The sequence below is a fragment of the Gnatocerus cornutus genome, chromosome 1, assembly GCF_029298725.1.
Source record: "Gnatocerus cornutus isolate USDA-ARS CGAHR chromosome 1, icGnaCorn1.1, whole genome shotgun sequence".
NCBI classification, from domain to species: domain Eukaryota; kingdom Metazoa; phylum Arthropoda; class Insecta; order Coleoptera; family Tenebrionidae; genus Gnatocerus; species Gnatocerus cornutus.
The window spans coordinates 32575627-32597559 of record NC_142233.1 but is presented as its reverse complement, the minus strand read 5'-3'; the positions used below and the strand labels follow the sequence as shown (position 1 = coordinate 32597559).

Below are 21933 nucleotides of genomic sequence, written 5' to 3'. Positions count from 1 at the left end.
TTCATAAAATTTTATTGTTGTTGCTTTCGTCTGATTTCATTTTTAATGTTTCATCAGCTCCAAAGCTGCTACATCTCCCAAATATCGAATAAAATTTTAATACATTCATTGCTCGTGCCTTTGGGCCGGAGCTTTGTCAGGAAGTCAAATCCATAGTTTCAGACTTCCGGTTGGCGAATGAATTGATGAATAGTTACCGGAACATATTAATACTCTTAAGAAGAATTTAATTAAAGATACTTACCGACGTAAATGGCGGTGGAGTTGTGGTGAGGGTCGTAAGGACAGACCGCTTGACCCGGTTTTTCTTTTTCCATGGTGTAATTTCCACTAAGAATATTATACTCTCTGCAAACAGGCTTAAAAGCGTTGGTTCCGCATAATAGTAAGCGACCTGCTGCAGTTTTCGCCATTATCCTGATATAGTTTTGGCAGTTCTCCTGCAAAAGAAAGAAATGTTAAATCACCAGTAACACATGCAGTTTGAGCATTCTTCCGCAATTTCAATTCGCAAATGAACATTTTATTTTCCGCCCCGTGCGTCCACCCCTTTCACCGACAGTATCGTTTGAAGGCATCTCTTCTCAATCTCGAGCCCCCCATTAAGTTTTTGCGTCCCTCGTATCTCTAGCATTGTGCGAGTCTGATTTACCGTCTCTCTTATGGCTTCAGTTTTTGCATTCTCGCCGCTCCTTCTTATCTCTTGCATCTCTCCTTCGCACTAATTGCTTTCTGGCCTTGTCGGGGTGAAATAATCAGTTCCATGTAGCCATTAGCGCTATTCTCTATAAATTAGCAAGACTATTGGTCCGTCTAGTTTATTATCAGCGCCCTTTGTTATGATTGAAACGTTATTTCGCGTCGTGGCCATTATTCAAAGTCCCTCGTGTCCGGTCGCATTTTTACAGAGGCAAACTGGGGATGCTTCACTGTTATCGGTCGACGAACTGCTGGTAAACCAATAAAAAATGCTTTACTGCTTATATCAGCCTTACTTGCTAGAATTGCGGCTCACACTCTCGTGAATTAACTTTAATAAAATATTTAGAGATAATAACCTCGCATCATGTTTCATTATGTTTGAATGAAGCCATTAGGCTCTTATGAAAAATTCACGACAGTCAATGCGAGCCATTTCGCGCTCGTGCTTTCAATTGAGAACCGGATTTATCAGAATTACCACAAAAACTTCAAAGTACTCTTCGGAAAGTACAGATTATAAAAAGCGCAAAGTTACAATGTAATTTACTTCGCAGTAAAACATTGTAACGCTCGATAGTCCCGGCGCATCCACCATTTTTTTCTTGATGACTCCTGTGCTTAATTTTGTAGAAATGACTATTTTTTACTCTTGCAAGTCTGAAGGAGTTTGAGATTAACGCGCACTAACTCGAATTTAAATATTCGCTTAACTTTGAACATCAAACTTAAAGAAACTTGAATTACAAATTACTGATACTTATTGGTGTTTTGTTGGAGTTTTAATAAAGTTAATCCACGCGGGTATTTTATCTTTTATGTTGTGCAGAACAGGAATCTTGCAACTTAAATTAATGAGTGTTTTTGGTGTCGCGACTCTACCGGATTGCAGTTTCATTTCGAGTATTAATGGAGTTAATACTAGAGAAATGTAAGAGGAAATAACAAGAATTTCAAAGTTTGCGTCGGCGACTAGAATTCTAAAGAATATAAAGAATCTAAAGATGGAATCTAACGGATTGCATTCTTTATGTTTTTAATATTCTCTAATTATATTTTACAAACATTTATTACTAAAGACATAATATTATGTTCGTTGTTTGCCCAGTTTTTTAATTTTTTCTAAACTCTTTGAATCCTCTTAAATTTCCTGAAAGTTCTAAACACTTGTCATTTCAAAGAGTTGGTAGACGTGTTAGAGACAACAAAGGATCAAAACTTTGTAGTCGTATTATTAGAACTGTCAGTTATAAAATTCGACAAAAAATGTTGGAAATTCGCAGTTCGCTTCCTAAATAAAAATTTACGAAATTTTGAAATTTGGCCCAACTTATAAGCGACTAGAGAGAAGTAATTAACAGCCAATGGTATTATTTTAGCACTAAAGTATTTAGCTATAAAGTTGATTAGACTGCAAATTTTAGGTTCGATCTAAAAATGAAAAACTCAAAACTTGCTTTTTTCTTGTTCCCAAATCTTGAAATCTCGCACAGGTGGCAGGTATGTAAGGAATCGTCAAAATGTTATAGCTTTTGAGCTAAAAGGGTCAAAGTTACAGGATTTTATGGAAAAATGCAAACATTTTTAGTTCGATGTGAGAATGAAAATTTCTAAAAAATCTATTTCTTGTTCTAAAATTTTGAAATTTGGTACAGTGGATAAACAAGTTAGAAGTCCAAATTTTCCTCCAAATTTCCTTCAAATTTTACTGCCTGGGGACTAAAATTACCAAAATTACAGAATTTTATCTAAAAAGATACATTTTTGGAACGTTGTGTGAATAAAAATTTCTAAGAAATCTATTTCTTGTTTTATAATTTTGAAATTTGGTACAGTTGATAAACAAGTCAGAAATAGTAAATCCTCCAAATGGTACTGTCTATCGACTAAAATTATCAAAATTATGGAATTTTATCTAAAATGGTAGACATTTTTGGATCCTTGTGTGAATAAAAATTTCTAAAAAATCTAATTTTTGTTCTAAAATTTCGAAATTTCGTGCAGTTGATAAACTACTCAAAAGTAAAAAGTTCTCGAAATTTTACTATCAGGGGACTTAAAGTACTAAAGTTACGGAATTTTATCGAAAACAACACAAATTTCTGGATCGTTATGTAAATAAAATTTCTAAAAAAATCATTTTCTTGTTCTAAAATTTTTAAATATAGTACACTTGATAAACAGGTAAGTAAGTAGTAAGTCATCAAATTGGATAGTATGAGGACTGAAACCGACAAAGTTACGAAATTTTATGGAAAACGACACCAAATTTTGGATCGTTACGCAAATTAAAGTTTAAAAAAAAATCTATTTCTTGTTCTAAAATGTTGAAGTTTGATACAGTTGATACACCAGCCTAAAGTAGTAAGACCTCCAAATTTTATGGAGATTAAAACTGGTAACGTTACGGAATTTAATCGAAAACGGTAGAAACTTTGGTTCGTCCTAAAAATAAAAATTTCTAAAAACTTTGTGTTTTGCTCTTTTAAAATTTAGTACAGTTTATAAACAAGTCAAAAGTAATTAACCCTCTAAATTCTAGTCTGGAGACTGTTCTTTCTTTCCATATTTTTTAGGTTCTATTCAATTCTCAAAAAAAAAACAATCAATGCTAAGAAACTTGTAGAGATTCTTAGCTTCCCAGAAATTCGTATAATTCTAAGAAAAATCTTTATATTCTCAGATAATCTTGGAGAATTTCAACGAAAGTGCTGCAAATTTTTCTACGGGCGTTTTTTAGAGAGAATAATAATAATAATCCAAACTCCTTTTTGCTGCATCATTAGCTAGTTGTAGTCTAGCAGTTATGAATATAATGGTTTAAACGGTGGGAATGAATTCTCGTCTAAAATTTTAATAAAACGGCATTGAAAGTCTGGCGCAACTTGAGTAAACGCTTTTAATGATCAAACATGACTAACTGTATAATTGGGCGTTGTGCCTTTGAGCTTTTTGTAGCAAGCGGTCGTCTGCATTTGAAATTTTTTGTGACGGAAATAATTTGCAGGGTCATTTATTCGTCATATTGGTGCGACAGACGAGCTCGAGGCCTGCATTTTAATTAATGGCCACAAACAAATGACATTTCGTATAAGGTCATTGTTGATAACATCAAAGCGTCGACTTTCCACGAACATGCAACATGATAATCATACAAGCGTTTTAAAAATGTGGCTTCCATCAGCGCCTTGAAGAGACACACTTATCAGATTGTGTTCCCTTTTTTCCCGTCTTCTTTTCTTACATCCATTTAGGTATTGATTCCACCCGCATCTTTTATCTATTCTAAAATCGGCAGTTTCATTAGGACAAGTCCAGCAAACGTTTCGGACTTAAAGAGTACCTCGTCAAATAATTTGTTTACTCGAGCAGCTAACAAATTATACGAAAACCTGAATTTAATTCACAAGAACGTAATTCGCGCCCTAAACAATCTTAAAGGAAGTTTTTTAATCCGCTTTGATTAATTACGTTTCGTCACAAACTGGAGCCTTGATGAATTATGATGTCGACGGTGCAAGTGAGATAATAAATGTACCAACACGATTACAGAGTATTTGAAAAGCGCCGTCCACGCCGCCACCGGTTGTCTATATCTTTGGATGTCTTCATGCGGCTTTGCACAAAAGAGCCGCTTTTGGAGGAAAATGACGCCATTATTTAGAATCTTCCCAGTTGAAAGCGCCAAAAAAACTTTCCTCTATTCAACGCACAGCCAATCCCACACTCTCCAGATATCGATTTATAAATAATTTTTATTTGACAAATCTCCCTAGCACTGTCGCACGGTCATTAAGATCTCTTCAAGTCTGGTTTTCTTGATTAAAAAACGAATGGACAAAGAAGTTGCAGAAAAATGGGGCAGTCTTGAAAGAAAAGGGGATAGTCGCCGTAAATGTTACAAAGCGAGAGAAAGATCGATACGCTCTCTGATGTGTGGTCGTATCTGCGCCGCTCCCGATTTCTCGCACCATTGTTACAAGTAGAACCACTGATCAATGGAAAAATTGGATCCAAACTACTTTGCCACTGATTGATTAGTTTGTTAAAATGTGACCCGGCGCATCCACCATTTTCTCAACACCATTCCTCCCCTGCCTCGTTAATTACAAAAGCAGCAATTTCCGTAATTTCCACATTGCGTTTTCATCGCTCCTTAGAGTGGCAGAACATGAAAAACCGCGCTTTCAATAATTGTAATATTCGTAATGTCCCGAAAAGAGCGGCGCATAAAAACAAAGATAAGCATATCAGCCCGGTCTTATCTGTTAGGGAAGTTAAATTTTGTTGGAAACTCGTTTCTTGGTAATTTCCCAACATACCAAAACTATATTTTCCCGAGTGTTCAACGGCCTAAGCGAAATTTGCATAGAGAATACCGCCGCGGATCGATAAGGTGGTTTCGCCACCGCTCACAACGTAATGTCTCACTTACTTGTTTATCTACCGTAAAACATAAGTTAAGTAAGCGGCTGATAGTCTAACATAACCTAATGATCACTAATTACGGCGAAACCAGCAGTGATCGTTACCAACTCGCGAAATTACTTCGTCCTTAATCCCCGGAAGATTATCTGCGAAATCCAGACGTGGCGATACAGAGCTTTAAGTCGATTTTTTAATATCGAAGTAGCACGAAAAGGGTTGCGCCAAAGAAGCAATTCATCACCCTCCACACCAGACCATCATAAAGACAATCGCTATTTATAATCCGCTCGTTCTTTGGGGTTGCAAACAAAAAATTAATCGACGTTTTCGAGTTGACATCGAGCTGGAATCTGTTCAACCGAGGAGCTTTGATAATTCGGGTGGAGTCTAATGTGTTAGATCTTATTCTGGAAAAATGAAACTTAACTAATGCAAATGTGTGTTTGGTTAAGCTATGAGAATTTCCACCTGCATTATCTTAAGGGTAAACTTGGCCATAAATGAGGTGTGGTGGTTGCAGCAAGTCGGATAATAATACTATGCTGTCATGATATGCGAATATATGTTCATGACGTATGAGATAACTGTTGCAGACTACACTAATTAAACGAAACGAGTCTGCAAACTACATGATCTCGGAGGGTCATATTTTATACAACATGCATGCGTTTATTCCAGAATGATGTAATTTGTGCGTGCATAATGCAGCAGAAAGTGGGGAAATTAACGATCGCTCAATAACACAGATAATCATTTCCAAACGTCTAAAAAACAACGAGTAAATATTATTAAAGATTTTCAGAAATTGTAGTTGACCTCGATTCGATCGCTTTGACTCGTCTAAGATTAAAAATTTCAAAAATGTCTGTTCCTTGTTCAAAAATTTTGCAATTTGGCACAGCTAATAAACAAGTTTAAAGTAGCAAAATTTTATTGTCCCACGACTAAAAATTGCCAAAATTTTATACAAAATGACCGCAAATGTTGATTGGTTTGAAAATAAAAATTTCTAAAAAATGTGTTTCTTGCTCTCAAAATTTGTAATTTGGTACAGCTGTTAAACAACTTAACAGTAGCAAAATCGCAAAATTTTACTGTCCTGCGGCTAAAATTCCCAAAAGTACAAATTTTTGTACAAAACGACACAAAATTTTGATTCGACTGACAATAAAAATTTCTAAAAGATCTATTTTTCTATTCTAAAACCGTCTAATTCTGGACAGTTGAAAAGCAAAGCGAAAGTATTAGATTCTAGAATTTTTACTGTCAGAGAACAAAGATTGCCAAAGTTTCAAAACTTTATCGAGAAGGGTAATTAATAAGTTTTGTGTTCTGAAAATGAAAATTTCTAAAAAAATCTGTTTCTTGTTCTAAAATTTTGTAATTTAGCACAGCTGATAAACAAGTTCAAAGTAGCAAAATCGCAAAATTTTACTATCCAGCGAAAGTTACAAAATTTTATACAAAACGATAGAAAATTTTGATTCAACTGAAAATAAAAAAATTACAAAAATCATTTTTTTTTCTTAAAACTATCTAATTCAGCACAGTTGATGAACCAAAGCAAAAGTTTAAAATCCTCCAGATTTTACTGTCTGAAGACAAAGATTGTCAAAGTTACAGAATTTTATCTACAGAAATTGTTTTGGTTCGTTCTGAAAATGCCCTTTTGGATCGTGTGAATAAAAATTTCTAAAAAATCTATTTCTTGTTCTAAAATTTTGAAATTAGCTACAGTTGGTAAACAGATCAAAAGTAGTAATGTAACCAAAATTTACAGTCTGGGAACTAAAACTGAAAAAATTACGGAATTTTCTCGAAAAAGGCACCCATTTTTGGATCGTCATTTGAATAAAAATTTCGAAAAAAATCTATTTTTTATTCTAAAATTCTGAAATTTGGCATAGTTGATAAACAAGTCAAAAGTAGTAAAACCCCCAAATTTTAGTGTCTTAGAACTGCCATAGTTACAGAATATAAAATTGATAAAGTTGATAAACATATCAAAACTACTAAAATATCGAAATTTTACTGTCTGGGGATTGAAATTGCCCCAGCTACGAAATTTTATTGAGAACGGAAGACATTTTTCGATCGGTCTAAAAAAAAATTTGTAAAAAATCTGTTTCTTGTTCTAAAATTATTAATTTTGGTGCACTTGATAAACAAGTAAAAAGCAGTAAGACCTCCAAATTTTATTGTATGTAAACCAAACCTACCAAAGTTACGGAATTTTATCGGAAATGACAAAAATTACCTTAAAATCGAAAAAACGTGAATTCAATAGATTCGATTTAATGTTTGTGATTTTACATTCTAAAACTATTAAAGTCGCGACACGGCTTTATTCGTTTCTGTATTTTTTTTCCACTGGCAGCTTTAAATTCTTCAAACTTTTAAAATTAATATTTTTATATTTATTAAAGTGTTTGCGCGACGCCAAAGTTTTCCGAATTCAATAAAAATATATCAAACGTTTAGTCGTCATTTCTCCAAACATTTTATAATTTAGCGATTTTTTAGGCGTGTTAATATCCAAGAAAATCCATGGAATGGTATAATCAACAAGAGGAAAATGTTACCATTACTTAAACTATGCTTACCTCATCTTTCCCTTTCATCACACACATTTTGGCATCATGTTCGTTGGAAAACCACGTCAGCTTCTGCTGTTGACCTAAATCGGCCAGGCTGAGGTTATACACTAAATTCCTGCAAAAGAAGAGCCAAGGATTAGAATTGGAGAGAAATTTATTCGGTTTAATGAGAAGGGAAATTATAATTTGAATTCGTCTAAAATGGGAAGGTATAAAGCGTGAAGGAGATATAAAATGAAAGTGTGGAGGATATAGTGTAAAATTAATGTCTTCTGTGTGAGTTAATCGTCCCGGTGAAGATACCATTGCGCATTCTGCACGTATTCCTCGCAATACAATTTGTCAGAGTGCAGCGGATTATTGACTTGTTTATAGTGATTGTTACAGACTGCATCCGGCGATCAATTGTCGCCTGGGAGATAAGTAAAATGATATTGCTCCAATTTCCACAAATAAACTTGGGGCAAACGGCGCTCATATGCCAGAGGGATTGAACCAAATACACAGTTTCCCCAAATTAATACCTAAAACTTGGCCAATGACAAAGTAGGGGGAGGAAAACTAGCGTTGTCTGGAGGGAAAAGTAATCAAATAGAGAGAAGCAAGCGTTCCTTAATCTCGTATTTTTGTTGAAACGTCTGAACTACATCTCGCAAATAATTAATTGCAAGTGATGTGATGGATGAGACGTTTGTTGTAAGTTATGATCGAGGAAAAAGGGTCAATTCGCGCTTTCGGGTCCAGTTTTTCGATATATTGTGGGGCAATCGAGGACCGCATGCAAAGTCCACGTCAGCAAAGAGATAAATGGAGCCAGGCCAGATCGATTCGCAGGCCAAAGCTCAGTTTATTGATATGAGAAACGGCCACCTTTGAGCCTGACATCGTCAGCTATATTCAAATCCGACACTTTCAAATTCCTAAATTGAAATCCTCCTTATCTACGTTGGAAGGGGCTACTTTTGTAGTTCCACGCCGGGTGCAAGTGCTTTTCCAACAGCATTCACGACATATCGACTGCACGTATGCGCATACTATATTTTTCCGCTGATTGTAATCTCTTCGGTAATGCAACTCAAATCACCAATGCAATTGTGCCACAAAATCCAATAACTTGAGAATCATAATGCTGCACCTGCTGCTTCCGGGGAATTTACGGTTACAAATAATCTATTTTTCAGACTTTACAAATAATCTCAACTATTTATTAACCGGAGTACTGCAATTAAAAAACAATTCGACTGCAAAATCATGCAAGATTTATGACACTGGATCGTTAACGCTTCAAAACTTGAATTATTCATGCCTCTCACTGATTCTTCGATTTCGCGCTCAAAGTGCCACAATTGGTCCATAAATTAAAGGTAATTACTTGTTTACATGCCGTTTGCCACGATTCGCACCGAATTTCAATTTTTTGTTGCAAAAAGCGGAACAGGTGGAAAAACAATCGCGACAAAATAAACAAATTCTTTATATTGAAATTCCATCTCTTCCAAGCTTTGGATTCTTTGTTTATTTTTTTTTATTTGTATCCCGATCCATTATTTTCACCTAAATAAAGTTGTTCAAATCCTTTTGATTCTCCCGTTCCATTTAGTTTTTTAATTATTTTATTTAATCAATTTTTAAAGAATTTTACTTTCTGCGGACAAAAGTTTCGGAACATTTTACAATTGATAAACAAGTCAAAAGTGGTAAAGTCATTAAATTTTACCGTCTGGAGACGAAAACTGTCAAAGTTATGGAATTTTATCAAAGACGACAAATTTTTGAACGTTTTAAGAAAAATCTATGTCTTCTTCCAATATTTTGTAAGTTATTTAATACAGTTGATAAACAAGTCAAAAATAGTAAAACTTTCAAATTTTATTGCCTGGGAACTAAAACTGTCACAATTTCGGAATTTCGGTTTCTCACAAATGTCCATTTTGTGTAGTAAAATTTTGAAATTTGGTTGATAAAAAGCTCAAAATTAGTAGTCACCAAATTTTACCGTCTGGAGACAAAAATTGCCAAAGTTACCAAATTTTATACAAAACGACAGAAAAATTTGATTCGTCTGCAAATAAAAAGTTAAAAAAAATTTTTTTTTAAAACGATCTAATTCAGCACACTAACCAAAACTGGGTCTGGGGGCAGAGATTGTCAAAGTTACTGAAATGTTATCGAAAACGCCAAAAAATTTTGACGTTATCTGAAAATAAAATTTCTAAAAAATTTATTTCTCACTCTAAAATTTTGAAATTTTGTGCAGTCGATAAACAATGCAAAAGTAATAAGCACTCCAAATTTTGTTATCTGGGGACTAAAAATGCCAAAGTTACAAAATTTTATCGAAAACAGAAATCGAAAACAGAAACAGATCATTCCAAAAATACAATTTACAAAAAAATTGTGTCTTGCTCTAAAATTTTGAAAATCAGAATACTAGACAAACAAGTCAAAAGTAGTAAGACCTCCAAATTTGACTGTCTAAAGACTAAAACTGCCAAAGTTATATTATAGTTTTATCGAAAATTGTAGAAAATTTTGATTTTTATGAAAAGAAAAATTTCTAAAAAAACTGTGTCTTGCTCTACAATTTTGAAATTCGATACACATGATAAACAAGTCAAAAGTAAAAAAACCTTCAAATTTTATTGCCTGGGGCTTTAAACTGCCCACCCAAGTTACGAAATTTTATAGAAAACGAAGCCAGTTTTGGTTTTCTAAAAAAATTTCTAAAAAAAGAATTTCTTGTTCTAATATTCTGAAATTTGTAAATTTCACTTTCATGAGACTAAAACTGACAAAGTTTCGGAATTTTAAAGAAAACGACAAAAAAGTTTGATTTGTTGTGAAAATAAAAATTTCTTAAAAATTTCTGTCTTGCTCTAAAATTTTGAAATTAAGTACAGTTAATAAATAAGTCGAAATTCGTTGAAATAATTAAAAATTAAACAGATTTCTTAAGAATTCTTTCAATTTTTTTCATTTTTATTTCGTTAAGTTTCAGGTTCTAAATTTTCTAGATTGCCGAGAGGTACAATTTTCCAAATCTAAAATTTGTTAACTTCGCAGTTTACGAAAATTTTCAGATATTAGCTTATTTTAAGCTTATTTCAAGATCCTTTTGAATTTTTTAGATTGTGCTTTAGAGTGTGCTGATTCCTTTCAAACTTCTTGATTACTTAATTATGTTCAGATATTTTATAATTATTTATTTTGAATTGTCTAAACTTGTCCATTCAGTCATCTTAATTCAAAGTTAGAAATAGGCCCAGAAATTTAGGTTCGCTTCCCTGAAGTAAAATATCGACTTTATGAAATTCTCGTGTCGCCGATAAAACTCTACCTAATATATTACAATCGTCAATATTGTTTGTATCGAATGCACCAGTAGCATATCAATTTATTCAAGCAGTCTCAGACATATTGAGCCACTTCCAAGTCCACTGAACCCAATACTAATAAGAACAATATTAGGTAATTTGAGTTAGTTTAATTATTTCATTCCTTTCGCAGTTAGAATTCAGTAAATCGGTTAGAACCTACAGACGAAGACATCCTAACAAATTGAACCGTTAAAGTTTCCCGTAATGACTATAAATGCCGGCCTCGTGATGATTATTTGTACTTTGCTAAATCCAGACATATTACCAACGACTGCAACGCAACAATGCTGCAAAATCCCACCGAATTTGTTGCTTCATTGTAACGAAAAAATGTGATAATTACTTCACTCACGGATGCACTTGATTCAATTATTCTTCGAATCTAAGTCTGCAGTGGCATTAATCAAATTGTTTACGTTTTTGGGCGCGCCATCAACCTCCAGACAGGAAAGAATAAATTTCCATGCGGAAGGCGGTTTTGGTTAAGTGCGACGAGTTCTGTAGAAAAACGCAGAAAGCCATTCGAACGCGAGAAAGGTGTATTCGGTGCACAGACTAAATCTTTTTATTGGCATCTGCGATGAAATTGGGCTTGGTTTCATCCGATGCTCTCCCAGGGCAACAACAAAATATGCGAGTTTATGATGGCGCGCTGCCCAACGTTCTCAGAAATAATCCGGCGCTGTAAGAGCAATATATGCAGGGAAACCTCGATATTGCGACAATAACCAAAACCTCAAGATCTTTGAAGAAACTCAAAATTCGCGCTCGAGTTAATCGATAAACGTGAGAATTTAATTAGAGGAAAGAATATGAAGACGCGGTCGTCCTGGCAACTTAATTAAGTGATGAAAATTATAGAAATGAAAGAGTGTAATTCAAATAAAAAGCGGCCGTTTTGGAAGTCATTAGTTTCTTTTGATTTAATTAAATTACAAACAACGCATTGGACGTAATCTAAAAAGTTAAATGAAGACAGAAAGTTGGGCATAGTAATTACAGGAACATTTCATTTTTAATTTTCATAAGCTGACAAAAGAAGACCAGCTCCGAGTGAAAGAAGTAGGAAGAGGAAAACATCGCATAAATCTGGAAAGTTTGGAAAGGATCTGAACAAATAAGACGAGTTATAGTTGACGTCGCCATTAGGCAGGTGAGATTATCTCAATGGTGCCCATTAAGAGCACCCCGATTGCAATCCGGTAATTGCACCGTCTCCTCGTGATGCTTACGTCGCCAAACAGCCCTTTCAAATCCACTCTTAAATTAAATCTTGATCAATAAGAAAATTACATGCCACTATCAGGTTACCTCCAATTTTTGCTAGCTAGAGCTTGCTCGAGGGCGCTTCTTGAACTCGTGACAAAGGACTGTTGTCCACTTCGAGGGTGGCGCCCTTCAAGCGCTCACCACATTTCCAAATTTAGGCAATTAAGCATGTTGTCTCCCGACATTTTTGTTTTTAATAAGGGGCGCAATTTTTGCAAATGCGCGTTCCAAACGACTACTCTCTGGAACTGTAATTATTGTGCAATTTGCTCGAAAGCCTCGTTAAAAATGTTCGTTAATCGCTCCGGATGGAGATCATCTCGACGTGCTTAGAGGCGAGGTTTTTGCTAGAGTTGACGAGCGCTGACAAAAATCTCCAGCAAAGGGTAAGAAAATTCAAGAGTCGCAGTAAAAACTTTCAGGGCCACATAAGATATTAATGGAGGAAAGTGTATCGATCCGCGTGCCAATCGAAGGCGCGAGATTTAAAATTTAAATCCACCTCCACTTATGAATATATTAAATTTGCATTACTAGTTGTTAAGTGGCCGTAACACAAACAGCGATAAATTCGAGCGTTTTCCGAAAGTCTCCGTGTCATCCCACGGTAAATAACCGGAAAGTCTGCGGTGAAGTGAAAACTTTAATAATAAAAACCTGGCCGGCAAACATTTCAGACGCGGGTTTAATGAAAAATAAACATTAGAGATATTACGGGCAATTATTTTCCATAAGCTCGCCCGAGTTTATTAGCGCATGTGCTCAGTCAAAAGTCTCCGTTTTGCGCAATTTTTAACTAAGTCGAAAACTAAATATTTTCACGTTAAGAAGTGTTGTTTTTGGGGTAACATTTTCTCCGCTCGCTATAAAAATAAGCAGTTCATGCGGGTACACATGTACATGTTTTTATTACCTATATAAAGATAAGAGGCCGGCGCCATCATCATTTTGGCCCAACATCAGCTCTTGAGTCGCGCTTTATTTAGGTGCGATAAGGCTCGATGAGCGCAATCGTGCTATTTTATTTGCATTTTTCGTGTTTAATAAAAAAGGTCGATTCCATAAATACTTGACAGTTTATTCGTCTAGTGCCCTTATCACTTGTTCCATTTATAATGCAGCGGGGAATTTGATTTTGTAGGGAAAAATTGAGTGGCGCCTCCACCAGTTTTTCACACCGTTTTAGGTCATATTTTTGTGTTTTTAGTTTTATTACTGGAAAAACTCAATTCGAATATTGAGTTTTGTGACCGAACTTTCTCTCAATGCTACTCAATAAGGTTTTGTGTTGGGTGAAGGAAAATTGCCTCCCGATTCTGAATCCGAAGTTTTGTTCCAGCAGGTCGGGATTCATAAATATTCTTAAAAAATGATAGTGGAAAAAAAATTGCAAATTCAGTCTGACTCAATTTACACCAAGAATTGAAGAATGATGGAAATTTGCGCAATTTCCAGTGTTTTGCGTCTAAAACTACCAAGATTACGAAATTGTGTCTAAAATAGTCGGTTTTTAGTTCATTCTAGGGAAACAAAAAAATCCTAAACTTCTTCATGGTTCCAAAATTTTTTGATGTAGTACAGTTAATCAGCATATCGAAAGTTAAGACCAATTTTTTATTGCCCTGGCGTCTGAACTACCAAAATTGGTCAAAATGTTTTCTAAAATTCCTATTTCTTATTCTAAAATTTTGTCATTTGTCTCAGTTAATCAGCGAATCTAAACAGGTAACTCCTGAAAGTTTCATTGTCTTCCCTATAAAACAATCAAAATTACAGAATAATATAGAAGAAATTATAAAAAAACAAAACATTTCTATAATTGGCATTGAATGTTCTAAAATTCTAAAATTTATCTCAAATAATAAGCGACTCTAAAACTATCAAAGTTACAGATTTTTTATTAAAATGGTTGCAAGTTTTGGTTCCCTATAGACAAACAAAAAATTTCTAAAAACTTTCTTCATGGTTCTAAAATCTTCTAATTTGGTACAGTTTATAAACGTAGTAAAAGTCCTCCAAATTTCATTGTTTTAGCCTCAAAACTACCAAAGTTATGAAATTTTATTGAAAATGATAAAAAAAATTGTTGATCCTAAAAAAGAAAATTTCTAAGATTTCCATTTCTTGTTCTAAAATTCTGTCACTTGTTGTAGATAATAACCAAATCTAAAGAAGAAAATCGTACAAGATCCAAAGTCTTCGGTCTAAAACTATCAAAGTTACGAAATTTTATTGAAAGTGGTAAAAATTTTTGTTGATCCCGAAAAGAAAAATTTCCATTTTTTGTTCTAAAATTTTGTATCAATTAATAACCGACTCTAAAGAAATAACTCCTGGAAGTTTTATGGCCTTCGATATTAAACTATTAACAACATGGGATTTTGTTGAAATGGTGACAATTTTTGGTTCCTTCTGAGAAGACAAAAAATTCTAAAAAATTTCATTATAGTTCCAAGATCTTCTACTTTAGCACAAATAAAAAACGTAATAAAAGTTGTAACTCCCCTAAATTTCAATACTTTATCGTCAAAACTATAAAAATTACAAAATGATCAAAATTTTTGTTGGTCCTAAAAAAAATTTTCCTAATTTGTATCTTAAACATTCCCAAGTCGCTATGAAAACAAAGCTATTCTAATATTCCGTATCGAAATGGATATTCTAAACTGGTATTAAATGTTCTAAAATTCTGAAAATTGTGTCAGATAATAAACGAATCTAAAGAAGTAACTCCTGCAAGTTTCATTTTCTTCGGTATAAAGCGATCAAAGTTACGGAATATAATTGAAATAGTCGCAATGTTTGGTTCCTTCTGAGAAGATAAAAATTCAAAAAATTTTCTTTAAGGTTCCAAAATTTTTTAATTTAGCACAATTAATAAACATATTAAAAGTTGAAACTTATCCAAATTTCAATGCTTTAGTGCCAGAACTACAAAAATTACAAAATTGCATAAAATATCATCGCAATTTTTGTTGCTCCTAAGAAGAAAGATCTCTAAAATATTCTTTTCTCGTTCTAAAATTTTGAAATTTATATCAATAATTAAACAAATCTGAAAAAGGAAGTCCTGTAATTTTCATTGTCTTCGGTCTGAAACTATCAAAGTTACGGAATTTTATTGAAATGGTCGTAATTTTTGGTTCCTTTCGGAAAGACAAAACATTTCAAAAAATGTCTTTTATTGTTCCAAAATTTTCTAATTTAGCACAGGTAATAAACGAATTGAAAGTTGTAACTCCCTCAAATTTCAATGCATTAGCGGCAGAACTACAAAAATTACGAAATTTTATAGAAAATGATCGAAATTTTTGTTGACCCTAAGAGAAAAGAATTTCCAAAATTTTAATTTCTTGCTCTAAAATTCTGTAATTTATTTCAGTTAACCAGCAAATCTAAAGAAATAATTTCTGCAATTTCAATTGTCTTCGGACTAGAACTATCAAAGTTACGGAAAAATGTATAAAATTCCCATTGCTTGTTCTGAAATTCTGCAATTTGTCTCAATTAATAAACAAATCTAAAAAGTAACTGCCGCTGTTTTAAGAGTCGCAATTCTAAAACTACCAGTTAAGAATTGATCTAGTTCCTAGTTGCTAAAAAAGCTTATTACTGGCCTTTCGAATGCTGTTTTAACTATTTGTCTGCGATTCCCAATTTTCCTTCAAAAATGTATTTTTTTTTTAATTTCTACACAATTTCTGATCGTCACTCTGCCGCGTAAATGCTATTCCAAAGTGCACAAATCACGACTTTTGCATCAAAATTTCCTGATATTCGATAATTGGCCCTGTTTGCCCGGGTCGAGATGAATCATCGTTATGAGCCTCATTTTTGATTTTTCAATTTGTCATTCGCGACCGGGAATACACCCCCTGACATTTACATATTGCGCAGATCCCCGTGCCGTAACACGAGAATAACAACGAGTCTCGAGTGATTTTCTTGGCATTTCGAAGCATTTTCTTTGTTTCCTTGTCACTTGTAGCCATCGAAATTTAAAATTGTGGAAAATTTCGGAGTTATCAACACGAGGCAATTAGTTTCGTCCCAGTCTATAATTCTGGACGCTGTGTTCATAAAATCTGTTTATTTGACGATGTAATTCGAAATTAAATGAATGGAATGCAATAAAGTTCATCCGGCATCACGGCCTCATCAAGAACCATCCAACGAAACAGCGACAATATATTTATTTAATTTTTATCGGTCCCGGTGCAATTCGCATTTTACGGCGAAGCGCGGTCTCATTGGGACAGGATATCGCATTACAGCCAGACAATTTAGATAATGAACATTTCTAACTCATTTACATTGTGAGCGCTAGTCGCAATTTATACTCCCCCAAATATCTGCTCTATATCAAACTCAACATTTTGCGTTATTAGTCTTCTGTTTATGACTACAGCCAATTATTTGCATCTGTTGATTTCGAAGACTGAAGAGATGGTACGGTTTGTTAAGACCTCCAAACGAAAAGTACAATCAGAGCGTGACCCGGCTCCCGTCCCCAAGGGGCGATGATAACGAAATACGACACGCGTTCTATCATGGTGGTTAAAGAACTTCGGGGATGATTCTGCTTTGGCTAGTTTGCACCCCACGTTTGAAATTTCGCGAAGGTTGTAAACAAGTTTGATATAAAGATTATAAATAGCAGCGCAGATTCCCGGAAAAAAATCTGTTGATACGAGCTCCAACTTGGCAGAAATGAAGCACAAAAGGCCTTGAATTTTTTTCATTAAATTTTTTATTCCTTCGTCGCTAGTTGAGTTAGGTATTCTTCAGTTACTTAGTGACCGTATAATCCGACATTATGTGGACTAATCCCGCATGTAACGCATCTGAGCCGGACTGGCCGATAACCGGAGCCTTGCTCATTTCACACTCGAGTGGTCCCGGACTCGCCGCCCGGACTTGTTTGCTCCGATAAACAGCACCCTGATTGGATAAATCATTGTACTATTGGTTCTACAAACATGCTTGTCTCAACCCCCGTGGAATATCAATAAAAAATCTCTTGTTTAATTGCGTTATATTAGTTGACAGGTAGCCAGGTGATTACAGCGAGCTCAGCTTCCGGCAATTTCATTAAATTTTGACGTATTGCGGCACACAAAGCACGATATTACCTCAGAAACTAGGACAGAAAGAATGATCAAACTCGAGCTATACAGATTTGGTTAGTTCGTTCAATATTGGCTTACGGGCTGTATTTATTTCAGAAAATGCAGTTTTATTTATTCGTGTTCACTTCGCATAAAATATAAAACACATTGGCTGCCAACTTTACGTTTAGATTGCTTTCCGATCAAAATGATAAAAGTTGCGCATTCGATATTTGGTTTTTGATGGGCTCGAGTTTTATTCGCGACATTTGAGAGATCCGAATAAACGGCGACGGTTTGCGACGCCAAAAACTTTATTAATTTGCAAACTGGGAAACAATCGAGAAGTTTGAATTTCGCGCCATTACCGCTGACGAGTGTTCAAAACACCAATCTTTCGTTTTAAAATTTCGTAATTTGGCTCAGTTGATAAACGACTCTAAAGAAATAACTCCTCCAAGTTTCATCAAAGTTATAGAATGTCATAGAAATGATCGCAATTTTTGGTTCCATTTAAAGACAAAACATTTCGAAAAAATTTCCTCATGATTCCAAAATGTTCTAATTTGGCCCAGTCAATAAACGTGTTAGAAGTTGTAATTTCCCCAAGTTTTATTATTTTAACGTCTTAACTACCAAAGTTAAGTAATTTTTGTTGGTCCTAAATTGAAAACATTACTAAAATTTCCATTTCACAATTTAAAATTCTGTAGTTTATCTTGATTAATAAACAAATCTAAAGAAGTAATTCCCACAAGTTTCATTGGCTTCGGTTTAAAAATACTAAAGTTACGAAATTTTATTAAAATGTTCGACATTTTTGGTTCCATCTGACAAAGACAAAAAATTCTAAAATTGTTTTTCGTGGTCCAAAAATTTTCTAATTTGGCACAGTTAATGAACCTATTGAAAGTTGTAACTTTCCCATATTTAATTTCTTTAACGTAAAAACTATCTAATTTACAAATTTTTATAAAAATATTTAAAATTTTTGTTAGTCCTAAAACCAAAAATTTCTAAAATTTACACTTTTTGGTGTAAAATTCAGTACCTTTTCTCAATCAATTAAGGAATCTAAAAAAGTAATTTTTGCAAGTTTCGTTGTCTTAGGTCTAAAATTATAAACGTTACGGAATTTTATTAAAAATGGTCGAAATTTTTGTTGGGCCTAAAAAAAATTCTAAAACTTTCATTATTGTTCTAAAATTCTGTAATTTGTCCAGTCAATAAGCGACTCTAAAAAAGTAATTCTTGCAAATTTCATTGTCTTCGGTCTAAAACTATCAAATTTACGGAATTTTATTGAAACGGTCGCAATTTTTGGTTCCTTTTGAGAAGACAAAAAATTCTAAAAATTCTCGTAGTAGTTCCAAAATTTTCTAATTTAGCACAATTAATAAACATACCTATTGAAAGTTGTAACTTCAAATTTCAATGTTTTAGCGTCAAAACTACAAAATTACAAAATTTTACAAAAAATTGTAGAAATTTTTGTTGATCCTATAAATAAAAATTGCTAAAATTTTCATTTCTTGTTCTAAAATTGTATAATTTATCTCAGTTAATAAACGACTCTAAAGTTACGGAATGATTACCATTTTTTGGTTCCTTATGGAAATACAAAAAATTTCCAAAAACTTTCTTCATGGTCCTAAAATCTTCTAATTTGACACAGTTTATAAACGTATCGAAAATTATAACTCCCCCAAATTTCATCGCTTTAGCATAAAAACTACCAAAGTTGCAACATTTTATAGAAAATGGTCGAGATTTTTGTTGCTTCTAAAAAAAAAATTCTGAAATTTCCGTTTCTTGCTCTAAAATTTTGAAATTTATATCAGTTAATAAACGACTCTAAAGCAAGAATTCGTACAAGTTTCAAAGTCTTCGGTCCAAAACTATCAAAGTTACGAAATTTTGTTGAAATAGTTGCAATAGTTCCTTATAGAAAAACAAAACATTTCTAAAAATTTCTATCATTGTTCTAAAATGTTCTAATTAAACAAAATTTATAAACGTATCAAAAGTTATAACTTCCCTAAACTTTATTGCTTTAGCGTCACAGCTACCAAAGTTACAAAATTTTATACAGAGTGTCCCAGAACTCGTGCCCCAGAGAAAAAGGGCTTATGGAGACAACAATTCTGAATCAAAATTTCAAAACTATAATTTTTTAACTCAAAAAATAACCGAGATAAGACAAAAAAACTGTACCCAATCCTAAAGCTGAACAGAATTTGAATATTGGTAACTATGGACACATACTATCATCTATTGGTCAGATGAATATTAGACTCTCGTTGCCTAGGAAATTGGGATGGCCTTTTACTCTACTTCTCGAATAAGCTTTCAGGATTGGTTATTAATTTTTTATCAGTTCTTCAATACTATAAAACTTAGTCAATTTTTGTTTTAAAATTTACCATCTGTATTGCTGTCGGCACCCGCCCTTGCTCTATGGGGCGCGAGTTCTGGGACAGCCTGTATAAAACGGTCAAAATTTTTGTTGGTTCTAAAAAAATTTCTAATATTTCCATTTTTTGTTCTAAAATTTTGTAATTTATCTCGGTTAATAAACAACTCTAAAGAAAGCATTCGTACAAGTTTCAAAGTTTTACCTCAAAAAATATAAATGCTACGAAATTTTATTGAAAATGATAAAAATTTTTGTTGGACCTACAAAAAACTTTATAATTATAATTAACTTTATATTTATAATTTCTATTTCTTGTTCTAAAATTCTGTTGTCTCAGTAATAAGCTGATCTAAAAAGAAACTCCTGTAAGCTTCGTTGCCCTCGGTCTAAAATTGTAACAGAAATGGTCGCCATTTTAAGTTCGTTTTGGGAAGACTAAAAAATTTCTAAATATGTTCGTCTTAAATCCATTTTTTTTATTTTGGTACAGTTAATAAACGAATTTAAAGTTGTAACTTCACCCATTTTTAATGAGATACCAAAATTACGAAACTTTATTGGAAGTTGTCGAAATTTTTGTTGATCCAAAAAAGAAAAATTTCTAAAAGCTCCGTGTTTTTTTTCTAACATTTAGAAATTTTAGAAGTTTCGTTGCTTTCAGTAAAAAGCTGTCCAAATTGCAAAATTTTATAAAAAAAACTGTCATTTGTGTGAGCATTGAAATCTACATAATTCTCATAAGTCCTTCGATTCTCTACAATTTTGGTATTCCCTAAATCATAGAGAAATTGTAGCCTAAATTACAAATTTCCAGTTCCCTGGATTTACTAAATTATCTAGATCTGCAGCACAAGTCGGCATTAAAAATAGAGTCACTACTGCCTCTGTAACTAAATTCAGCATGTCTGCGGTGTTCCAAGGTTTTTTATTACACGGAAATTGATGGCCAACAATAAACATGACCGCACTGCTAAAGAAAATTTATCGGTAACCTGCCCAGATAAAATAAAGTCTTCTGTTAACGAAATTGCGCATTTTTTCGTGTTTACGTGGCTCATTGTCTCCACTTAAAGTAATGCGTGAAATGGCTCGTGGAGGCCTGCAGAAAAGTGCCTGGGATTAGTCATCCCGTCCCCTCGTCGGCTTTTAATCTCTTCGAAAATCAAGAAGTTATGAGTTGACCAAGTGTTTATTTACGCATTATGTCTCCGGTAAATTGGTAACACAAGTGATCATTAAAGTAACGATCTGGCAACCACAACAGCAAAAGGGGATGAGAGAACTCGTGTCCGCAATAACAATTTCGTGCGGATATTGATGAGGCCGTCACAATACCGTCTCTTGGGCGGCACAAAGCAGGATGTGGCATGCTATCCGACGTTATCACAAGCACCCGCTTTTGCGGGACGGATTTATTAAATCTAGTTACGACCCCGCTTACTTCTAAACCACAGAAATTTAATTGATTTTCCTTCCAATAACATTGTTCATTGTATCGTTAGATTGCCTCGAGTATACTCTCTACTTTTATATTTACATGCAGCCGCCCCCAGAGTGCCTCTTTTGACTCAAATTATCGAGGGATGAAAGATGAGTCTACCAAGATAGCTGTTTTGTTTGATTCTTTATTGGATTAGCTGCCCGCCGTGTGTGCGGTGTTTTATTATTTTTCCAAGATAATGAACAGAAAGGGCTCCAAAGTGTTTGTCTGGAGGGCGGCGAGTGCCCTGCAAAAACACCGCCGAAATTTGAATCAATGTAACTATCTGGATGTGCGATCTCCCGTTGGCACGGACAAAGGAAGACAATTGTTGATTGCGTCTTTGCTCGACGGGCTCAGATAAGAACTGTCTTCAGCAGAGCTACGGGCTCGAGAGGAAAATCATTCCGAATTTCGTTGGAGTGTCTAATCCCTTTTCTCGTTGCATGACGTGCTTGTTTCAACCAACGTCGTTTAGAAATCCCGATGTCATCTCGTCACCTCACTCGAGGACTCCTTCATAAAGCCCAGCAAAAAGTAACCATTGCGCAGATGTGCT

General features: G+C 34.0%; 1 protein-coding gene across 4 annotated transcripts in view; it reads right to left on the bottom strand.

Moving 5' to 3' along the window:
* The window catches only part of Sema1a (semaphorin 1a), a 152435-nt gene that overhangs the window by 24601 nt on the left and 105901 nt on the right, over positions 1-21933 (bottom strand). For all 4 annotated transcript variants that reach the window (XM_088050144.1, XM_088050141.1, XM_088050143.1 and 1 more), the window contains exons 3-4: positions 7731-7839; positions 245-440 (exon numbers count right to left, since the gene is read on the bottom strand). In XM_088050144.1, coding sequence (XP_087906270.1) covers positions 245-440; positions 7731-7839 — 305 coding nt within the window. The remainder of the gene's footprint in view (positions 1-244; positions 441-7730; positions 7840-21933) is intronic.